The 19098-nt window shown below is 38.7% G+C and overlaps 1 protein-coding gene across 6 annotated transcripts in view; it reads right to left on the bottom strand.

Moving 5' to 3' along the window:
* Nucleotides 1-19098, bottom strand: part of Fat3 (FAT atypical cadherin 3) — a 516493-nt gene that overhangs the window by 168702 nt on the left and 328693 nt on the right. For all 6 annotated transcript variants that reach the window (XM_010633703.2, XM_010633705.2, XM_010633704.2 and 3 more), the window contains exon 4: nucleotides 15295-15356. In XM_010633703.2, the coding sequence (XP_010632005.1) occupies nucleotides 15295-15356 (62 nt within the window). The remainder of the gene's footprint in view (nucleotides 1-15294; nucleotides 15357-19098) is intronic.

The following is a 19098-nucleotide window of genomic DNA, read 5'->3' as shown; positions in this document are numbered from 1 at the left end:
CCGAGGACTCACAGCATCTGCTCCCTTCCTCAGATCAGAGAGAGATGGGAGTGGAGGTGGCACTCAGCAGAGACCCTCACCAAAGTCCTCGCAGGCCATCATTCAAAACCTCAACAGTCCCTCGGGTCATAGCCATCAGCTCTTTCCTTATTTTCCCTCATTTTTTTTTTTCAAAAGGGCACAGTTTGAAAAGATGTGGGGTAAAAGGAAGACAAGGAATTAATGCCATTCTACAAAATGTGTGAATAATTTCATTGTGAGACTTCTACAAATTATGAGGCAGATAAGAAAAAAATTTCTTTCTATCTATAGTAGCAAAACAGGTGCTCCTTGGCTTACAGGGTTAAACATAGAATTCTCAACATTTAATGTAGGGATATTTCATATGTGAATCTGACTTCATTTTTCACTGTAGTTTCTTTTTCTTTCTTTCATGTATTTGTATTTATTTATTTAGAGATACAGTCATTGTGCAGTTCAGGCTGGTCTTGAATTTGCTATGTCATCCAGGTGGGCTTCATATTCCTAAAAATCCTCCTGCTTCAGCCTCCCAAGTGCTGAGATTACAAGCGTACATCACTACACCTGGCTGTTTTTTTCATTATTTACAAGAAAATCCATTCCTACCATGGTAAAGCCTCTTCAGAAGCAGAAGGTGAGTAGCACCATAATTTTTCCTTTACACTTTCTGCATGGTGTTCCTCAGAATTACCTGTTCAGCTTTGTGAGAATCGTTAATCTCTATATTGAGTGTACTTTTCCTGAGAATTACTACTTGCTTTGAAAAGTCTGTTAACACATGTCAGATTCAGTATTTATCCTTTAGTCAATTGGGAAAATTAAGAGTTATATCTGCAATGTAGATATAACAGAAAACTTCAAAATTGATTACTTGGAGGGTGGGGACAAGGGGAAAAAAATGAGAACCAAGACCTGTCATGTAAAGGTACAGGATCCCAGTAATGAATGGAACTGTACTGTATACCTAGAATGTACCAATAAATTCAATAAAAAAAAAGATGAAAAGAAAAAAGATTACTCTTCAGGGTCTGCACTGACCTATACTGCTCTATAGGATTAGGAAAAACAACTATCACTCTTAACTCACAAGCGCACCATAATCACCACTACCACCAATACCATCAGGACCATCGACTCATCACCACCACCATCTTTGCCACAACCATGACCATTGCTACCACAACTGACACCATCACAATCACCACTAATGTAACCAATACTATCATCTCCATCACTGTCACTACCACCAGCAATACTTTTGTTTAATTGAATTTGGAGTGCCAGAGGCAACCCTAGACCAGCCTAATGATATTTTATTGAGGAATTAAGACTTATGAATGATATCCATTTAGAACAATCTACTGCTGGGGTAGGGTTTTATTCCTGGGCAAGAACAATTTCTGTAGGGAAAAGATCAGGATTCCTAGGAAAAGTGCGCTGGAAACACTCACTGGGAAGAGTGTAGGGAGGAGGTTGACAGGAAGCAAAAGCTTGAGAGCAGGAAAGCAGTTAGGGTCCATTGTGTATCAGGAGAGTATCTTTTGGGGAGAATTTTAACTTGAGAAATACTTCTCTCTCAGCATATGTATCACAGAACAAGGACACTCTTGTACTTATATGGGAACTTTATTTTCCTACCTATAATTGCAGTTGTCCCAGCCCCTTTAGTAAAGTCTGATGATTAAATAGCCTTGTGAGACAGTAGTGTGAGGATGTGCAGGGACAGAGCAGCAAGTGAAGTCTAGTTGTCATAATAGTTCATTAGGGCTACCATAACAAAATACTGCAGACTGAAGGGTTTCAATGCAAAATTTTATTTTCTCACAATTCTGGAGGCTAAAAGTCTCAGGTCAAGGAGTTGACAGTGTTGGTTTCTTATGAGGTCTCCCTTCTTGCCTTGCAGAGGGTTGTTTTTTCCTTGTGTTTTTACAGTCTTGCCACTGTCGTATTAGGTTGGGGCTCAACTTAGGCACCTCATTTTACTTAAATGGCTTTAAGAAGACCCTATGTCCAAATAAGTCACATTCTGAGATGCTGGTGGGTTAGGGCTTTAGCACATGACTTTTGGGAATACACAATGTAGCTCGCAACACCTCCCTGGAAGTCACTCCATATTGGTGTCCAAGCAGTGTGGTACCTGGGGTGTGGGCACAGCATCTTCTCAGATAGACTTTGTTTTAGAACTCAAGTCAGTGCCCAGCAGCACAGTGAGCCCTGTTCAGAGCTACTGGCAGGGAAGGGCAGAGTAAAAGATTTTAAAGAGCTGCCAAGGTGGACCAAAGAGCATAAGAGTAAAGGTCCTCTTTCCAGCTATGTAGGCATTGATTCATGAGAATAGCATCTTAGTCAATCAGTTATTCCAACAATGGGTGTTACTGTGCCACTTTTTGTGTGCTGTTGAACATTCACAGTCTTATCTTTTCTAAAAAAGAGGAGGACCTAACCAGATACGCTACTATGCTGAAGTCCTTGCACCACCTTGGCTCGCCCTTCTGTCTTGTCTAGGTCTGTTTCTGCATCTATACAATGTAAGAGAAGCTGTTTTCATATAATAAAAACAAACAAAACAGCCAACCCCTTTGAGTCCACGACACTAGCTAACTGAACCATTCAGTAGAGTTCAGTTCTGTAATAGACCTTACCGTAAATGTCAAACAAACAAACAAAAAATACCCAATGGGAAAAGCACACAAACTCCAGTAACAGAACTTCAGTGCCTGGCCCAGGTGAGGTCCAGAATAGGCATTTGATAAAACTTTAAGAAAAGACTGAAAAACAGGCAGAGTGAATTTCCATTAGTTTTGCTGAAGCTAATACAATAATAATGTGAAAGCTAAGGCCCGAGAATGGGGTGGATGTGGGCAAAACGGAAGGAGAGGGTGGAAGGAGGTCAGCAGCCATGTCTGAAGGCCCTTGCTGGGCATAACTGTGTATTGTGTTCTGCTAGGGGCTCTGCAGCACAGTAGTTAGGACTCCCTCTTCTTCTCAGGCTGATGCCTGACACATGCTGCTGTTTTCATTCACGAACATACCATTATTTATTTTTCTGAGGGCCTGCTGATAACTGCAGATATTTTTTTTACGGTGATCAAATGATGAACCTAACGATAGAAACTTTCATTTCTCTTGGAGTTGAACTGTGAAAATATGGACTGCTTACTGGGTCAAAATGGGCCTGTGATTTTTCTCCTCTAGAAATTATCGTCATTTCAAAAGCAGCTGCTTACCAAGTAAGAAAATGCTAAGAATGTGCACACTGAAGAAATCAATTTGCATCCTAAGGCAAGAAAAAGTGTTATAAAAACTTACTGAAGAGCAGTATTTTTCCCTCAGAAAGTAAAACTATAAAAAGGGTGAGAATTTCAGACAAGAAGAAAAAATACTTGTGTTTTACAGAGGAAGATGGATGAGTTTGTAAGAAGGACAGGCACTAAATAATTCCCATTCCTACAGATCTAGTGTATTCCTCTGTAATATATTTTGATATTTAATTAAAATCTCACCACATTCTCTGTGCTACTTCAAGTTACACACATGCACAGCATAATTTCTCATCCACCGTCTTTATACTGGCTACTGAGACTTATCATCCTGTTTGATTTGCAAATAAAATACTCTCTCTGTTCTCCTTGGGAGACTTTTATCAGAACCATCCAGCCCTGAACAGAGAAGCATTTCAAGATCAAAAGGGAAGCAAAATAATATTCTTTCACCAAGCAAGGTAAAGATTCACACATAATTAAACCAGAACTATAGGATTATTTAAGTAGATGTATCTTTTAAGAATAATCACATTGCTATAAGGCATTCAAACTACTAGAGGCAGTACAGAAAAAAGAAAGGGAACTGATGGTGTTTTTGTTGAACACAGGGAGAAAAGAGGGTATGGGAAAGAAGAAGGGGGCAAACAATCGTTTGGTGGTTAGTGAGTGTACCAGGCCCTCTATGTAGTGAATATATGGGATAGATTTTACTATGTCCACTCTGAACAAAAGGAAAAAGAAGATGGAAATTAATTTAATTTGGCAAACTCATGCAGATGGAAGAAGACAGAGCATTCCTTTTTTCTGCCTCTAAATTCATGTTATTTCCTATGAAAGAGGAAGACTAACACTGCTCTCTCTCTTTCTCTCTCTCTCTCTCTCTCTCTCTCTGATCTTCTTTAGGGATGAAGAAAATCTTTTCACTCACACACTTATTATGTGTTCCTTGTTTCCCAAGAGCTGAACTAGCTGCACTGAACACAGAGAAGAGCAGTCTGTGCATATCACAGTCCTAATGCTTTGTGCAATGAGCACTGTCTAACAGATAGAATCTTGAGTACATTTCAGCAGTCATTTCATCTGTTCTTTAGACTAAACAATTGTTATCCCACTTTACAGATAAGGGAAAGAGAGTCCAGAGAAGTTCAGTGACCTACTGAAGCTATGTGAAAAATACTGAAACATACTCCCAGATAGGCCTGAATTTAACATGCAAGTTTCACACACTACCTTGATTCACTATATTGATAAATCAAGTTCCATGCTAAATGAGGAGTTTAAAACATTTAATGTGTAAGAAAACAATCCGTGCAACTCATTATAAGAAAGGGTGCATTTATTTCCTATTTCACAGCTTCCTTATCTTATAATGAAGTAATCAGAGCTAAAGTCACAATCATCAAATAAAACCTTAATTCACTATTTAGGTTATATGTCCATTACCAACTCTCTGTATCTATATGTTGAAATTAGCCATTTACCTCCTATAAAGTTGTAACTGGCCATCAAGGAATGCAGGTGACTTTGAGTTAGTGAGCTGAAAACTATATATTTTTGCACTTTATGGAAGGGAAAGAAAATCAGGGTAATGTTTGCACATAAAAGACTTCCAAATCAGGCAAGAGTTATCGCTTAGAATTAGTATAATAAATGTATGCGTGAATTTTGCTTTCAGTTCTTTACTGTTGCTTTACAAGTCTTTTGGATTCTGATAACGACAACTTTCCTTTGATATCCAAAGATTTAAGGCGAGTGCCCTATAAACTCACAAAGTCTTATAGTGATACATGTAAAACTAAATATCCTAAATCAATGTATAGTGTACAAGTAAAGTGTCTTCTATCTTGGGGATAGTAAACTATAAACATTAAGGTCCTTCTAGTTATCTATTCAGAAGTGTACCTGTCAGGTCAGCTTCTAAATAGTTTCTTTCAAGAAGAGTCAATTTTATTTTATTGGAAAGGAGAAATACAGAATAGAACGAGAAGGTTAATATGAGTTTAAGAGGAACATAAGGTTATCTTGGCAAAGATTTTTCAGGTGGTTAATTACCAGCACCCAGCTCTTGTAATTCACAAAATGTACCCATGTTACAAAAAATTTGTGTATAACAAGGAACTTCATTCCTGACTCTCAATGATGTTTTTACTCATTGTTTTGCAGGGCTAAATTAAAATAATATTCCTTCCACAATTCATCCAGAAACAATGAAAGGGATATTGACCAAACTCTCACAGCAATGTTATAGAGAACAGAATTACCCAGCACCAGGGGCCTCCAAGTGGAGCAGACATGTGAGGACTGCAGCCACTGCTTGGAGATAGGCTGCTGCCCTCACAATCCCCCTCCTACTGGCTTTCTGACTGTGCCAGTGCCTAGATCCACATTGCAGAGGCACAGGAGGTCATAAAGGCCATTGTACTGAGCTCCAGAAGATAGAGCAAAAGTGAACAACAGAAAGAGGGCCTCTGAGGCTCCTAGATGAAAATTGAAGCCCACTGGAAAAGTGAAGAGAATCTCTGCAATAAAGGCATACCAGACCACCATAGCTGGTAAATTGAAGGGATCACCTCCTCCCTTCAGAACCTGGACTATCTTCAGGGGAAAGGCAGCTGGAACCTGCAGGAGAACCTTGCAGAGTTCAACCCTGTAGGTGGTCAGGAAGCTCAGCTTGGGTCTTGCAGTGAGAACTAGCCTGAATCTCAGAGATGCTTGATGTTATTGTGTTGCTAATTGTATCACTTGGGCTAAAGTGTGATGATTGATCTAATCAGGTGTCCTTCCTGACATTGTGAAAATGAGAGTGTCTCTGAATCATTAGAGACTCAAAACCTAAATAACAGCTATATCTGGAAGATCGAACTATTAACCCAGAATTAAACCAATGACAGTACCAACAACAAAAACAAAAATGAGAAAACACTTAGGCAAGGCCCAAATACAGACTTCCAGCTCACTAAGGGAAAATTCTAGGGTAAACAAGGTGGAAAAGTCTGATAATCAACAACCACGTCAGCCTGAATTCAAAGAACAGGAGGTAACAAAACAGATCAATGAGGCACTAGAAAAATTCAAAACAGAAGTAATTTCCCAGATAACTACAGAGATGATGAGCACAACGAAAGACATGATTAAAACTCTACAAGAGAAACAGATAAAAAAATTACATGAGTTCAGAATCATGATAGAAACCATGAATACCAAACAGTGGAAAGAAAGGGACACTATGAATGTCCAACATAGGAAAGAAATGGAATCCATGAAACAGATTCAGACAGATATCCAGGAGATAAAAATTCTATTGAAAGAATACACAACAGACTAACCCAATCTGAAGACAGGATATAGAAGATACCAGATATAGAAGACAGAATGGTGGTCAGTAACTATGAAAAGATATACCTCTTAAAATTAGCAAGGGACCTTGAGAAATCAGTCCAACAGCTCCTAGATGATGAAAGATGAATAATATAAGATTGATAGAAGTCCATAAAATAGCAGGAGAAAGTACAAATGACATAAAAAAATCTGTTCACAGAATTAATAACTGAAAACTTCCCACACAGAGCAAAAGAATTTGACATACAGATAAATGAGGAATATCGAACTCCAACTAGCCATGATCAAAAAATTTTACACCTATACATATAATGATTAAGATCCCAGAAACTCAACAGAATAAAATACTACAAGCAGTTAGAGAAAAGAAACAAATCACATGCAAAGGAAAGCCCATCAGAATCACAGAACACTTTTCAACACAAACCCTCAAGTCAAGGAGAACCTGGAGTAAGATATTTCAAGCCCTAAAAGAAAACAACGTGCAACCTAGACTGATGTATCCTGAAAAACTATTTTTCAAAATTGATAGGTAAATAAGATACTTCCATGACATACGCCTGAGAAACTTCAGGAATACCAAACCACCACTTCAGACAATTCTAAATAATATCCTAGAAAAAGACAATGAAGGTCAGATCACAACAGGATGAGGCCCAACAGAGCAAATCAATCAGGCAAGGCAAGAAACTAAAGGGAGAGGGGGAAAAATAAAAAAGAGCAAACAACAGGACAATAACATGACAACGAAGAGTCAATACATATCAGTTATAGCTATCAATGTTAATGGCCTCAATTCACCAATCAAAGGAAATAGACTGGCAGAATGGATTAAGAAGCAAAGTCCAACAATATGCTGTATACAAGAAACACACCTAGTTCAAAAAGAAACCCATAGACTGAAAATAAAGGGATGGAAAACAATTCTCCATGAGACAGGAACCCAGAAAAAAGTGGGGGGTGGCTATATTCTTTGCAGATCAAATGGATTTCAAATCAACACTCATTAAGAGAGACAAAGAGGGCCACTACACCCTTGTAAAGGGAATAATTCAAGAAAGAGAAAGAGATGATGATCATAAATATATATATGTATATGTGTGTGTATATATATATGTGTGTGTGTGTGTGTGTGTGTGTGTCTGTGTGTGTGTGTGTATATAGTCATTGCTGTGTAACAAAGTGCTCCAAAACTTAGTGGCTTACAACAATCACTACAGTTGGCAGTTCTGGCCTGAAATAGTTTGACCCATGTCTGCTAGACTTTTTCATACATCTGTCATCAGCTGTCACGTCAGCCAGAGGCACACAAATGGACTTAATAGACATCTGCAGTGTTCCACTCCACAAAATCAGAATACACATTCTTTTCAGCTGCATATGGGTCATTCCCCAAAATAGACCACATACTTGCTGATAGAACATGTTTAAGTAAATGCAAAGGAATTGAAGTTATCCCATATACATTATCAGATCATAGTGCAACTAAACTGGAGGTCAATAGCATAAGAAACCTCAAGAACTTCACAAACATGTGGAAACTGAACAAAATTCTCCTGAATAATAAATGGGTCACAAAGGAAATGAAAGACAATTTTTATAAACTAATGATAATGCTGATACAACATACAGGAATCTATGGGATGAAATGAAAGCAGTGTTATGAGGGAAATTAATATCAGTAAATGCCCACACTAGGAAAACAGAGTAAGCTCAAATAAACAATCTAATGCTCAATATTAAACTCCTAGAAAAGGAAGAACAAGACAAACCCAAAGCTCATACAAGGGAGGAAAATATAAAGATCAGAGCAGCAATCAATGCAATGGAGACTAAGAGAATGATTAAAAAAAAATCAATGAATCAAAGAGTTGATTTTTTGAAAGAATAAATAAAATAGATTAACCCTTAGCCAACCTTGTGAAAAAAAAGGAAAGAAAAGGCTCAGGTCCATGCAATTAGGAACAAAAAAAGATGAAGTCACAACAGACCCACCAGAAATCCAGAGAATCATCAATACCTACTTCAAGAAACTGCACTATAATAAAATGGAAAACAAAGAAGAAATGGACAGATTTCTAGATATATATAAATTACCAAAGGTAAATGAAGAAAATAAAAAAAATTCTAAATACCCCTATTACAATCAGTGAAATTAAAAACATAACTAAAATTTTACCAACAAAGAAAAGCCCAGCTCCTCATGGCTTTACTGCTCATCTATAAAACATTTGAGAAGAACTGCTGTCACTACTCTTTAAATTTTTCAAGAGAATTGAAAGAGAAGCAATACTTCCAAATTCATTCCTGGAAGCAAGTGTTACTTTGATTCCAAAACCAGGGAAAGACCCAATCAAAAAACAGAATTACAGGCCAAACTACCTAATGAATATAGATGCAAAAATTTTCAATAAGATACTGGTAAAAAGAATACAGAGGGTCATCAAGAAGATCATACTCCCTGACCAAGCTGAATTTATTCCACAGATGCAAGGATGGTTCAACATATGTAAATCAATAAATGTAATTCACTATATTAATGAAGTCAAAGACTAAAACCATATGATCTTCTCAATAGATGCAGAAAAGCATTTGACAAAATTCAACACCCATTCATGATAAAAACTGTAGAAAATTGGAATAGATGGTCATTATCTCAATTTGATAAAGGCTAACTACGAAAAACCAACAGTCAACATCATATTAAATGGCCCAAAACTGAAAACCTTCCTGCTAAAATCAGGAAGGATGTCCACTATCACCAATCCTGTTCAATATAGTTCTGGAAATGCTAGCCACAGCAACTAGGCAAGAGAAAGAAGTAAAAGCAATAATGATAGGAAAGGAAGAAGTTAAATTGTCATTATTTACTGACAATGTGATACTCTACATAGAAGACCTAAAAACCATGCCGAAAGACTTCTAGACTTAATTGACAGATTCAGCAGAGTAGCTGGATACAAGGCAAACACTCAAAAAATCAATAGCTTTCTCGTACACAAATAACAGACTCACTCAGAGAGTAATTAGGGAAGCAATTCCTTTCATATTAGCATCCAAAAAATGAAATATCTAGAAATCAATCTAATGAAGGAAGCAAAAGATCTCTATACTGAAAAGTATAGCACTCTGAAAAAAGAGATAGAAGATATAAGAAAATGGAGAGACATCCCTTGCTCCTGCGTAGGAAGAACTAACATAGTGAAAGTGGCCATACTACCAAAACTGCTATATAGATTCAATGCAAACCTGATTGAAATTCCAGCAATATATTTCACAGAACTGGAGAAAACAATCCAAAAATTCATTTGGAACCAGAAGAAACCTAGAACAGCAAAAGCAATTCTAGGCAACAAAGACAAGGAAGAGGATATCACAATCTCCAACTTGAAACTATATTAGAAAGCCACTGTGATAAAAAGTGCATGGTACTGGCAAAAACAGACATGAGGATCAATGGAATAGATTAGAGGACGCAGAAACAACACCAGACATGCTCAGCTACCTTATCCTTGACAAAGGAGCCAACCATCCTCACTGGAGGAAAGATAGCCTCTTCAATAAATTGTGTTGGATAAACTGAATTTCAACCTGCCGGTGATTAAAAATATATCCATATCTATCACCATACACCTAACTAAAATCCAAGAGGACAGAAGTTCTTAATATTAAAACAGAAACACTAAACTTGCTGGAAGATAAGTTAGGTAGAACTCTTGAAGACATTGGCATAGGAAAAGACTTTATGAACAAATCCTCACTAGCATAGGAACTAGCACAAAAATCAACAACTGGGATCTCATCTTTTCAAAAAGTTTGTGCACTGCAGGAGAAATCATCAACATAGCTACAAAACAATCTACAATGTGGGAAAAAATTTTACCAGCTGTTCCTGAGACAAAGGTCTACTATTTAGACTTAATTTTTTTTCCCCTATTGAGTTTATTGGTACATTTTAGGAATACAGTACAGTTACATTCATCATTGGAATCTTGTACCTTTACATGACAGGTCTTGGTTCTCATTTTTTCCCCTTGTCCCTGCCCTCCCTTCACCCCTCTTCTCTCCTCATTTACAAACACTTCATTTCCATTTTATTCATTTTCTCATATTTTTTTACTATCTTGATTTATAAAGAACTTAAAAAAATGAGACTCCCCCAAATATAAAGACCCAATTAAAAATGGGAACCTGAAATGAACAGACACTTCTCAGACAAAGAAGTAAAAGCAGCAAACAAATACATGAAAAAATTTTCAACATTACTGGTCATTCGAGATCTGCAGATGAAAACAACATTGAGGTTTCATCTCACTCCAGAAAGAATGGCTGCTATCAAGAAGTCAACCCATAACAAATGCTGGTGGGGTTGTGGGGAGAAAGGAGCCCTTCTCCATTGTTGGTTGGGTTGCAAACTGGTTCAACCACTGTGGAAATCAATCTAGAGATACTTTAAACAACTAGGATTAGAAGTCCCATTAAGTTCCCCAGCTATCCCTCTGCTGGGTATCTTTCCAAGAGAATTAAAAGAATCATACCACAGTGATACATAGGCACCCATGTTTATAGTGGCACAGTTTGTAATATTAAAACATGGAAACAGCTCAACTTCCCATCAGCTAGAGACTGGATAAAGAAGATGTGGTTTTTCTATAAAATGGAGCACAACTCAGCCATAAAAAATGAGAAACCATAAGACTTGAATAAGCTAAAGTGACTCCATGCTAATAGGCCAGACTGTGCTTCTTCATATGCTAATTGCTACCTTGGTTAACAGCCTGCCCAGGGGCAAATGGTATGACAAAAGGTGACCATAGAAAATTTCCTGCATAAGATAAGCAATGTATTTGCAGTCTTCTTCTGTGAATTCCCTGATTCTTTGTTTAGAAAAACCTTATAAAAAGTACCTCAGCCCCTGAGCAGTTGCCTCTCTGAGCTACCTGGCTGTCTGGCCAACTAATAAAGGTCTATTGACCATCTAGCCTGGTGTGTTCCCTCCTGGGTTTCTCCTTTCTCCTCGAGCTCCCGGAGTCTCGCTGGGTGTTAGGGCCCAGCTTCGTGGAGGCCTTTTTGGCTGTTCACGACTCTCAGAAGTAAGGCCCTGGGTCTTGCCTCCGGAGCCATCGTTGGGCTATAGGACTCAGCATCATGAAGGCCCTTTCAGCTGTTCATGCTCCGTGGAGTGGAAGTGAGACTTCAAGTCTTACAAAACTAGAGTAATTTATAGCTAAATAAATGCATATCAAGGTCATACTTTAAGTGAAATAAATAGGACACATATGTAAATACTGAATAGTTTCTCTGGTGTGAAAAACTAAAAGTATAAATAAGGTTCAAATTGTATAAATGATAATATCAAATAGGAAGAAAAGGGCTAAAGGAGTAAAGGAAGAGGGAAGAGTAGGGGAAAAAGGAAGGATGGGAAAAAAGAAATATGATAAAAGGAAAAAATGGAAACAAATCTGTAAATAGGGAAGGGTGCAGGGGGTGAAGGGAGCACAGGGGTATGGGGAACAAATAAGAATCAAGATACATCATGTAAAAGTTCAAGATCCCAACGATGAATGTAACTGTACTGTATACCTAAGAAAACCAATAAAGTCAATGAAAAACAAAAACAGAATCAGTATGGCCAAGAAATTATAGAGAGTGAGAGTAAGCTATGGAGAAAATAAAGAGAGGGAAGGGAAGAGAGAGCCAGGGACTCAGGTGGTTTTTGAAAGCCTTAGTAAACATGGCATCAGTGTGTTGAGGGCTCTTGGGGGTTGGTAAAGCAGTATGGTGTACTTCAGGGCAAGTTAGTACAATCCAGATACCTATAGATTTTATAGTCTCCACTCTGAAAACTTTAGAAAAGTGGGTATACTAATTGTTATCTGGAATCATGATGGGATTTATACTGGACAAGTGTTTCCTTCTTGACCCACTGCCCTCACCCTCATCCAAATGTCCGTTGTCCCTCACCTACACCTCTATAAAAGGTGCCCAGAGTACTGTGGCTGTCTCTGGTGCCCTGCCCCATTCCACTGACATTACTATGGCAATCACATCCTGTAACTCCAGTCTAAAGGCTTTTCACTGGGCTCAAGGAAAGCTTCTGAACCCTTACCATAGTTGTGGCTTGCTTTCCAGACTTGATTTCCTAGCAGCCCCTACCCACTACTCCTGCTCCACTTTTGCACTCCTCAATGTGCTGTCCTTGGTTCTGGTTCTTCAGCAGATTCATGCCATCATGTAATCAAATGCCACCTCCTTGAATAGGGCTTCCTAATAAGTCTACTGAATATTCCACATCATCTTTCTCCATATTCGCTGAGAGAAAACACTTAACACCCACAACTTCAAGGAGAAGAAGTTTAATTTGGGGGACTTGGTTTCAGGGGATTCAGTCCATGGATAGCTGACTTTGAGGCAGAAACATGATGGTGGAAGGTTGTGGCAAAGAAAAAGTACCTAGTGTATGGTGGCCAAGAACCAGAGCAGATAGAAAATGCCACAAAGAAAGGGATACGCAGCAGATATAGTACTCCTGGGTCAAGTCTCCATGGCCCACCCAGACACACCCAGAAGTGTGCTTTACTAAGCCTCTCAGTGCTTCCCAAGCCAATCAAGTTGACACAGTAAGCTTAACCACCACAAGTAGTAGAATGGTACCCTTTTTACTCATGTCTCTCTCTGAAGTTATAGCATTTACTCATTTATCATGTGCCTCCCTGTTCTTTCTGTTCACTCTGTGTCTCCAATGTATAGTGAGTCCATGATACTACTCAGGCTCCTTCTGCATGTCAGTTACCTCGAACTACTAAGCTTCATGGAGAGCAGAGATGAAGTTAAATCTTTAGGAGTGTTCTGGTATATCATCACCATATGATGATAGCTAACATCACAATGATTATAAGTATACTTCTCTGAGTACCTCCTAGTACCAGACACTGGGCTGGATGTTTTACATATGTTTTAATCACATCAACACTATATTCAACCTTTCCATGCAGATTATAGCAGATATTGTGAAATTATCTTCTCGACCTCAAACTCCATCAGTTCAAAGTGAGAAACTATCACTGTATTTATGTAAGTCTGCAAAGGATGTGAAACTATGAAGGATTCTTTTGGACCAAGAACTCAAATGCCTGGAGCGCACTCTTGCTCTCTTCCCAACCACAGGTTTGCAACACACACCCCTGACTATACCACCTTGTGAGAAGAAGGCAGTAAGTGTTCTCTGCTAGACTCCCCAGCCAATGAGACACCCTCCCTTCTTCCTGCTGGGAGGTAATGAGTTCAACTATCTGAGAACACAGCCTCTGCAGGTGTTCTGGGCTGTCTTCTGGAAAGGGGAAAAATATATAAATACAATATAAGGTTTTATTATTCTGGTAAATGTACTGTAATTCTGGACGTGGTAGATGCTATTGCTCATTGATATAATTTTGAAAAAAGAATTATTATATTTATTTTTGGCAGTCTAGAGTCTTTTATCTTTTTGAGATGAGAGCGATGTTTTAAAGGGATTATCACAGTTCCTACTGCATGATAATAATCCTTTATTATGTGTAATACTTTACAAATTTCAAAGATACTTTGATATAAGGTTTGATCCTAAGAGCTATATGGATTAGTAATTATTTGCCACACTTTATAGTAGGGGAAACTGAGGTTTGGGCAGCTAAATGGCATCATGCAAAGCTTGAAGTTAATCACAGCAGCACACCTCAAGACCCATGTAAGCTGATTTCCAGCCCATGATTCTTTAAATAAATCATTACTGCTGAAATAATTTAAAGGAGGACACCACAAGAGGTCCTATCATAAGACTGTGTGTGTGTGTGTGTGTGTGTGTGTGTGTGTGCATGTGTGGTGAACAAATACCTACAGATGAGTCTTAGCAACAAAAAGACCATTTTAGTAGTAGCATGGACACATTATAGATCCTTAAGAAAGTCCTAGATGGTGAGCACTGCCATCCATTCCACGTTACTTTGTCACACTTAAATCACAGTTGCCACACAAATTACCCAGACTTTATGCTTCCCAGTAATAGCACTTGATACATATAGAAAGAACATTCTCCAAAGCTCTTTCATATCTATTTTCTCATCTCCCTTATAGTTTTTTTCTCTCTCTCCAGAAATCATGCTCTTTGAGTTTATTGCGGCTGTTCCTATCTTAATGAATTATAGGAGTACATTTTATAGTTTCAGAAACAGTCATCCCAGGCTGTGAATCAAGGGGCAGCCTTCCCTTCCTCAGTCCTTTCCTTGGAAAAGAAGCAAGGAGAGCAACACACTTCACAAATGATGCACTTCAGTTTAACAGTGGCACTGCTGCTCTTTCTCTTTTTATATCTGGGGCTGCATGACTCACTGGGCTCTGCTGGGGAATCTTATTTTCCAATTACAGACAAAAGGGCCTGAACTTAAGGCAGCTATGTCAACACACCTGCTTGTCTTTAGGGGAAGAGAAGGGCTGCTTCACAGCCCTTGCTCAGTTCACAGGAAGGTATTGAGAGGAATGCACCAGAAATTTCTGAATTATGAAGCAATCAGCCCAAGATCTCTTCATTTGAAACCCACTGTTCAAATATATTAAAGTTCTCATTTGTGATGAAGGTTAAAGAAGTTTAGTGAAAGTCAGTTTTAATGAAAGCCAGTTCCCTCTATGTACTTACCTCCAGAAAATGTTCTGCCTGTTGTTCCCGATCCAATTTCCTTGAGGTTGTGGTAATCAGACCTGTGTAGAAATGAGAATATTTGACTTTTAAATATCTGGGACAAATAACTCACTGAGTGTGAAAAACAAGTCCAGTTAGAGGAAAAGTAAGTGACAGGGACCAGTAAACTTTCATTTTCCCATAACAATGATAATGGTTTCACAAATTATTCTTAAAGTAAAATTTGTTAACAAAACTTGAAAAAAATTATTTTAGTTGTGCTTAGCACAGTTAAGAGGCATTGTTATCTTTAGGGATGTATGAACTCACTAAAGAACCATTGTTTTTCTGATAATGAGGCTTTTTTTTTTTCAAAGATTCATTTACATATGACTGCAATTCTACCTTCGGAGTCTCATTAAATATTTTAAAGTTCTTGAACAATTAATAGGTTGCTAACATTGATTAGATTCAGGCTATTAAAAAGCATTTTTAAAATTTAATTTTATATGCTTATATAAGTTTTGTTACTCTTACAAAGAAGGTTATTTTTGTATTTACTATTGTACACATAATTACTTCAAAATTAGTAATTCCTACACATCAAAGATTTTACACTATAATTTTATCATTTTCTGTTTAAGTGTTTACACTACCTAAGTTCCACATGGAAAATATCTCTTTATATTGTTTCCCCCAGCGGTATTTCTCATAAACAAATCACCCTTTGGAGTATAAAAGACAAAGAAAAGGGAATGACAAGGCAGAACCTTCAAGCTCTCTCAGCTTATTGTGCCAATTTGTCTTGGCAGAATTTATTAGTTTTATTGTCAAATGGCAACTAGGAAGTCAAATTTATATTCCATGTCTCAATTCCATGATATCCCTGAAGAAAATATGAGATGAGCTGCTTTCATGGTACATTCTGACTGGCCAGGAAAGAACAGAGGAAGTCACATGAAAAGCTTATTCCCAACACTGGTGAGTGAGGCTCATGGAACGGGAAAAGATTCACTGAGGTCCACAGAAGAGCCCTTGAACTCAAGCATCTGTCTTACACAGAGTGGTGGGTGGGAGTACATGGATTTAGAAAAAGCCAAGGAGAAGCCAGATTCTCCATAGCCTTCAAAATACTTTTCTGCTTAGGGCAGCATGGCTGTGCTGCAGTCCCCTCCACCTGCATTCCCTGTGGAAAGCAACCTTGTGTCACCACTGCTCAAGTGTTCTGCCTTTCTGTGCATTCATTCTGGATGGAGTCCAGGCACTGCTTCGCTCAGAGATCTTTCTTTACATTTTGTTCTTTTTCATTATCAATTTGCAAGGCACACAAACGGGGTACAAGCGATGTCATGACTTGTGAACACCACGTGGAATGATTAAATAAAATGAGTTAACATGCAGTTTCCCAAAAATATTCCTTTGTGGCGAGAATCTTTGAATTTTATTGTCATTGATTTTGAATTGCACAAGACACTATTATCAATTATATTCATCATGTGCAGATTCTTTAAATTCAGCGGAGGTATTAGCCTTCTTCTGACCCCCTTCTTTACCAGGTTTGGTTGTCCATAGGACATGCTCCCACATAATCAGTAGCTTCCACCTTCAGGCTGCTTTGCCCTGTGCACAACTCTTTGCTGTCTATAATTATACACTTGACTGACTGACAGGTACTTCATGGGAAGGTCCTGCCTTTTGATATCACAGCGCTCCCTGCCTAGAGCAAAGAATTGCAACACAACAATTTTCCATTACAAATGGTGTCATGGAAGAGACTGATTATGTTCTATTTGCAGCTTTGTCAGACTTAGAGTGCGCTTGTTCACAATGGTATTGTTTTATGTGTAGTGTATCTGTGCTTGGAAGAGGTGTATGTTACATCTCCATGCATTTAAAATTACTTAGAGCTCTTCTGTGTGAATAGAGGGGTACTGGGCATGCTTGGATGTGAAGATGAGGCACCGCCAGGGGTTATGTTGAGAAGATTGCCAGTAAGAGTTTGCAGTGATAAGGTCAGTGACTTCCCAACCTTAGCTTCTCATCCCCAGGCACATTTGGAAGCACAAATTTGTTGCTCTACTCCATCCCTTGTGTACTGAATCAGCATCTCTTGGGAGACAGTTTGAACTGGTCCTCTAATGCTGGCAGTGGTGCTGTCTAATTCTACTATTATTGGCTGAGTCTCACTTTGACTTATTATTGACAATGATTCTTCTGCCTGCCTGGCCTCAACCAAGAATAAGCCCCCAGTGGGGCTTGATGTGTGAGTGCATGCATGCGAGCGGGGAAGAAGGGGGACTGGAGACAATGTGTGAGCACTCAGTGGGGGGTGATAAAGGAGGAATAAAGGGAGCACAGCTTTCAGATTCCTTTGACTAAGGGTCTATGCGTCTGCAGCAGTGGGTGTCTAACATATGATCTGCATTGTCAGACTGTGCTATCTGACAAGGTCATAAGTCAGGGTGGAGTAGTGAGCAATGAGGAGTAGCTGTCTTCTCACCAGGCAGGGAGGCTTTTATGGAGCTTCACAGCCTCCTGGGGGGGCATCTTCTCTTAGTGTTCACCACGGGGCTGAGAAAACTTGTTATATGGAGGCTGTAAATGGGTGAAAGGGATGTGAGCTTCCAACCTGCTGCTCATCTGTGACTCTTCCACACAAAAGAGCAGGTGCTGTTTTGCCCTCTGTCCCCCTAGGAGTCTCCTGTTATCAGTGCCTCTATCCGCTTAGGGTCATAGAGGCAGAACGGAACAATGAAGAGGTCAGCTTCCTCTCCAGGTGATTCTTGGGGGCAATTCTTTGGGAAATTCCCTTATTTTCACAATGTCTGCATGTAACTGAGAAAGCAGCGTGATCTCCTTCCATCTGCACCCCTTCACCAGGATGTGTTTAGCACGTATTTGTGAGCAAAAAGAGAAAGAGACCAGCTTCCTGAAAAGCCTCGAACAGCACACATGACAATAAACCTGGACTGAATGAAGTAGGCCATTCTTGTTGGAGTGGGGGAGGAGAAAGACTCTGTGGGTCTCTGCTCTTGGGATTCCTGTCTTTTTTACCTTTACAGATATAAGCAAAAGGCAAAAAGGAATGCCAAATCAAAAGTGGAAACTATTAGGAAAAGGATAGGTATAAGGAGAGGGATAGTCTGCTGGTAGGTATGTTTCTTTTAGGGGTGAAGAGAAACTTCTAAATAAAATTACAGTGATGGTTGTACAATTTGTAACTATTATGAAAATCATCACATTGTATACAAGGCAGAATGTCAAAAGAATGAATGTTATTTTATTTATGTTATACATCAATAAAGCTGTTAAAAACAGTAGGAAATCAAAAACTCTGCCTTTTATGTTTAACAAGTCTTTCTGTTTGGAAAAGGCAGATGAATGAATGAATGAATGAGTTTAGGATTCAGGTATGAAGAGTAGGTGGAATAAGGTGATCGTTTTTGTCCATGAGAATCTGGAACCTAGAAACAATGACATTTTTTGTGTAAAGCGACAACTTATAGTTATAGTTATTGCACTGAAAAATAAATCTTGTTATCAAGCTAGTGTCAGCATAACCAAGAAAGAGTAGAAGCCTTCTTCTTCCTTCTAGAGGTATATACTTAGGATGAGATAGGGAACTGCTGCAGCACTGCTGCATTTTACAGTCAGAAAGGAATGCTGTGATTCAAGAAGACTCCACTGAAATCTAGAAGAATTAATTAAACTTACCAACATTGCATCTTCATCCTCTACTTGTAGTTTATTTGGACCTTACAATGGACAGAATAGAGAAGAGAAGAAGAAGAAAGAAGGAGGAGGAGGGGGGGAGAGGAGGAA

The sequence above is a fragment of the Fukomys damarensis genome, unplaced genomic scaffold (genome assembly GCF_012274545.1).
Source record: "Fukomys damarensis isolate Sample0158 unplaced genomic scaffold, DMR_v1.0_HiC HiC_scaffold_16, whole genome shotgun sequence".
In the NCBI taxonomy this organism is placed as follows: domain Eukaryota; kingdom Metazoa; phylum Chordata; class Mammalia; order Rodentia; family Bathyergidae; genus Fukomys; species Fukomys damarensis.
The sequence above is the reverse complement of the archived record's forward strand: the minus strand, read 5'-3'. Positions and strand labels throughout refer to the sequence as shown.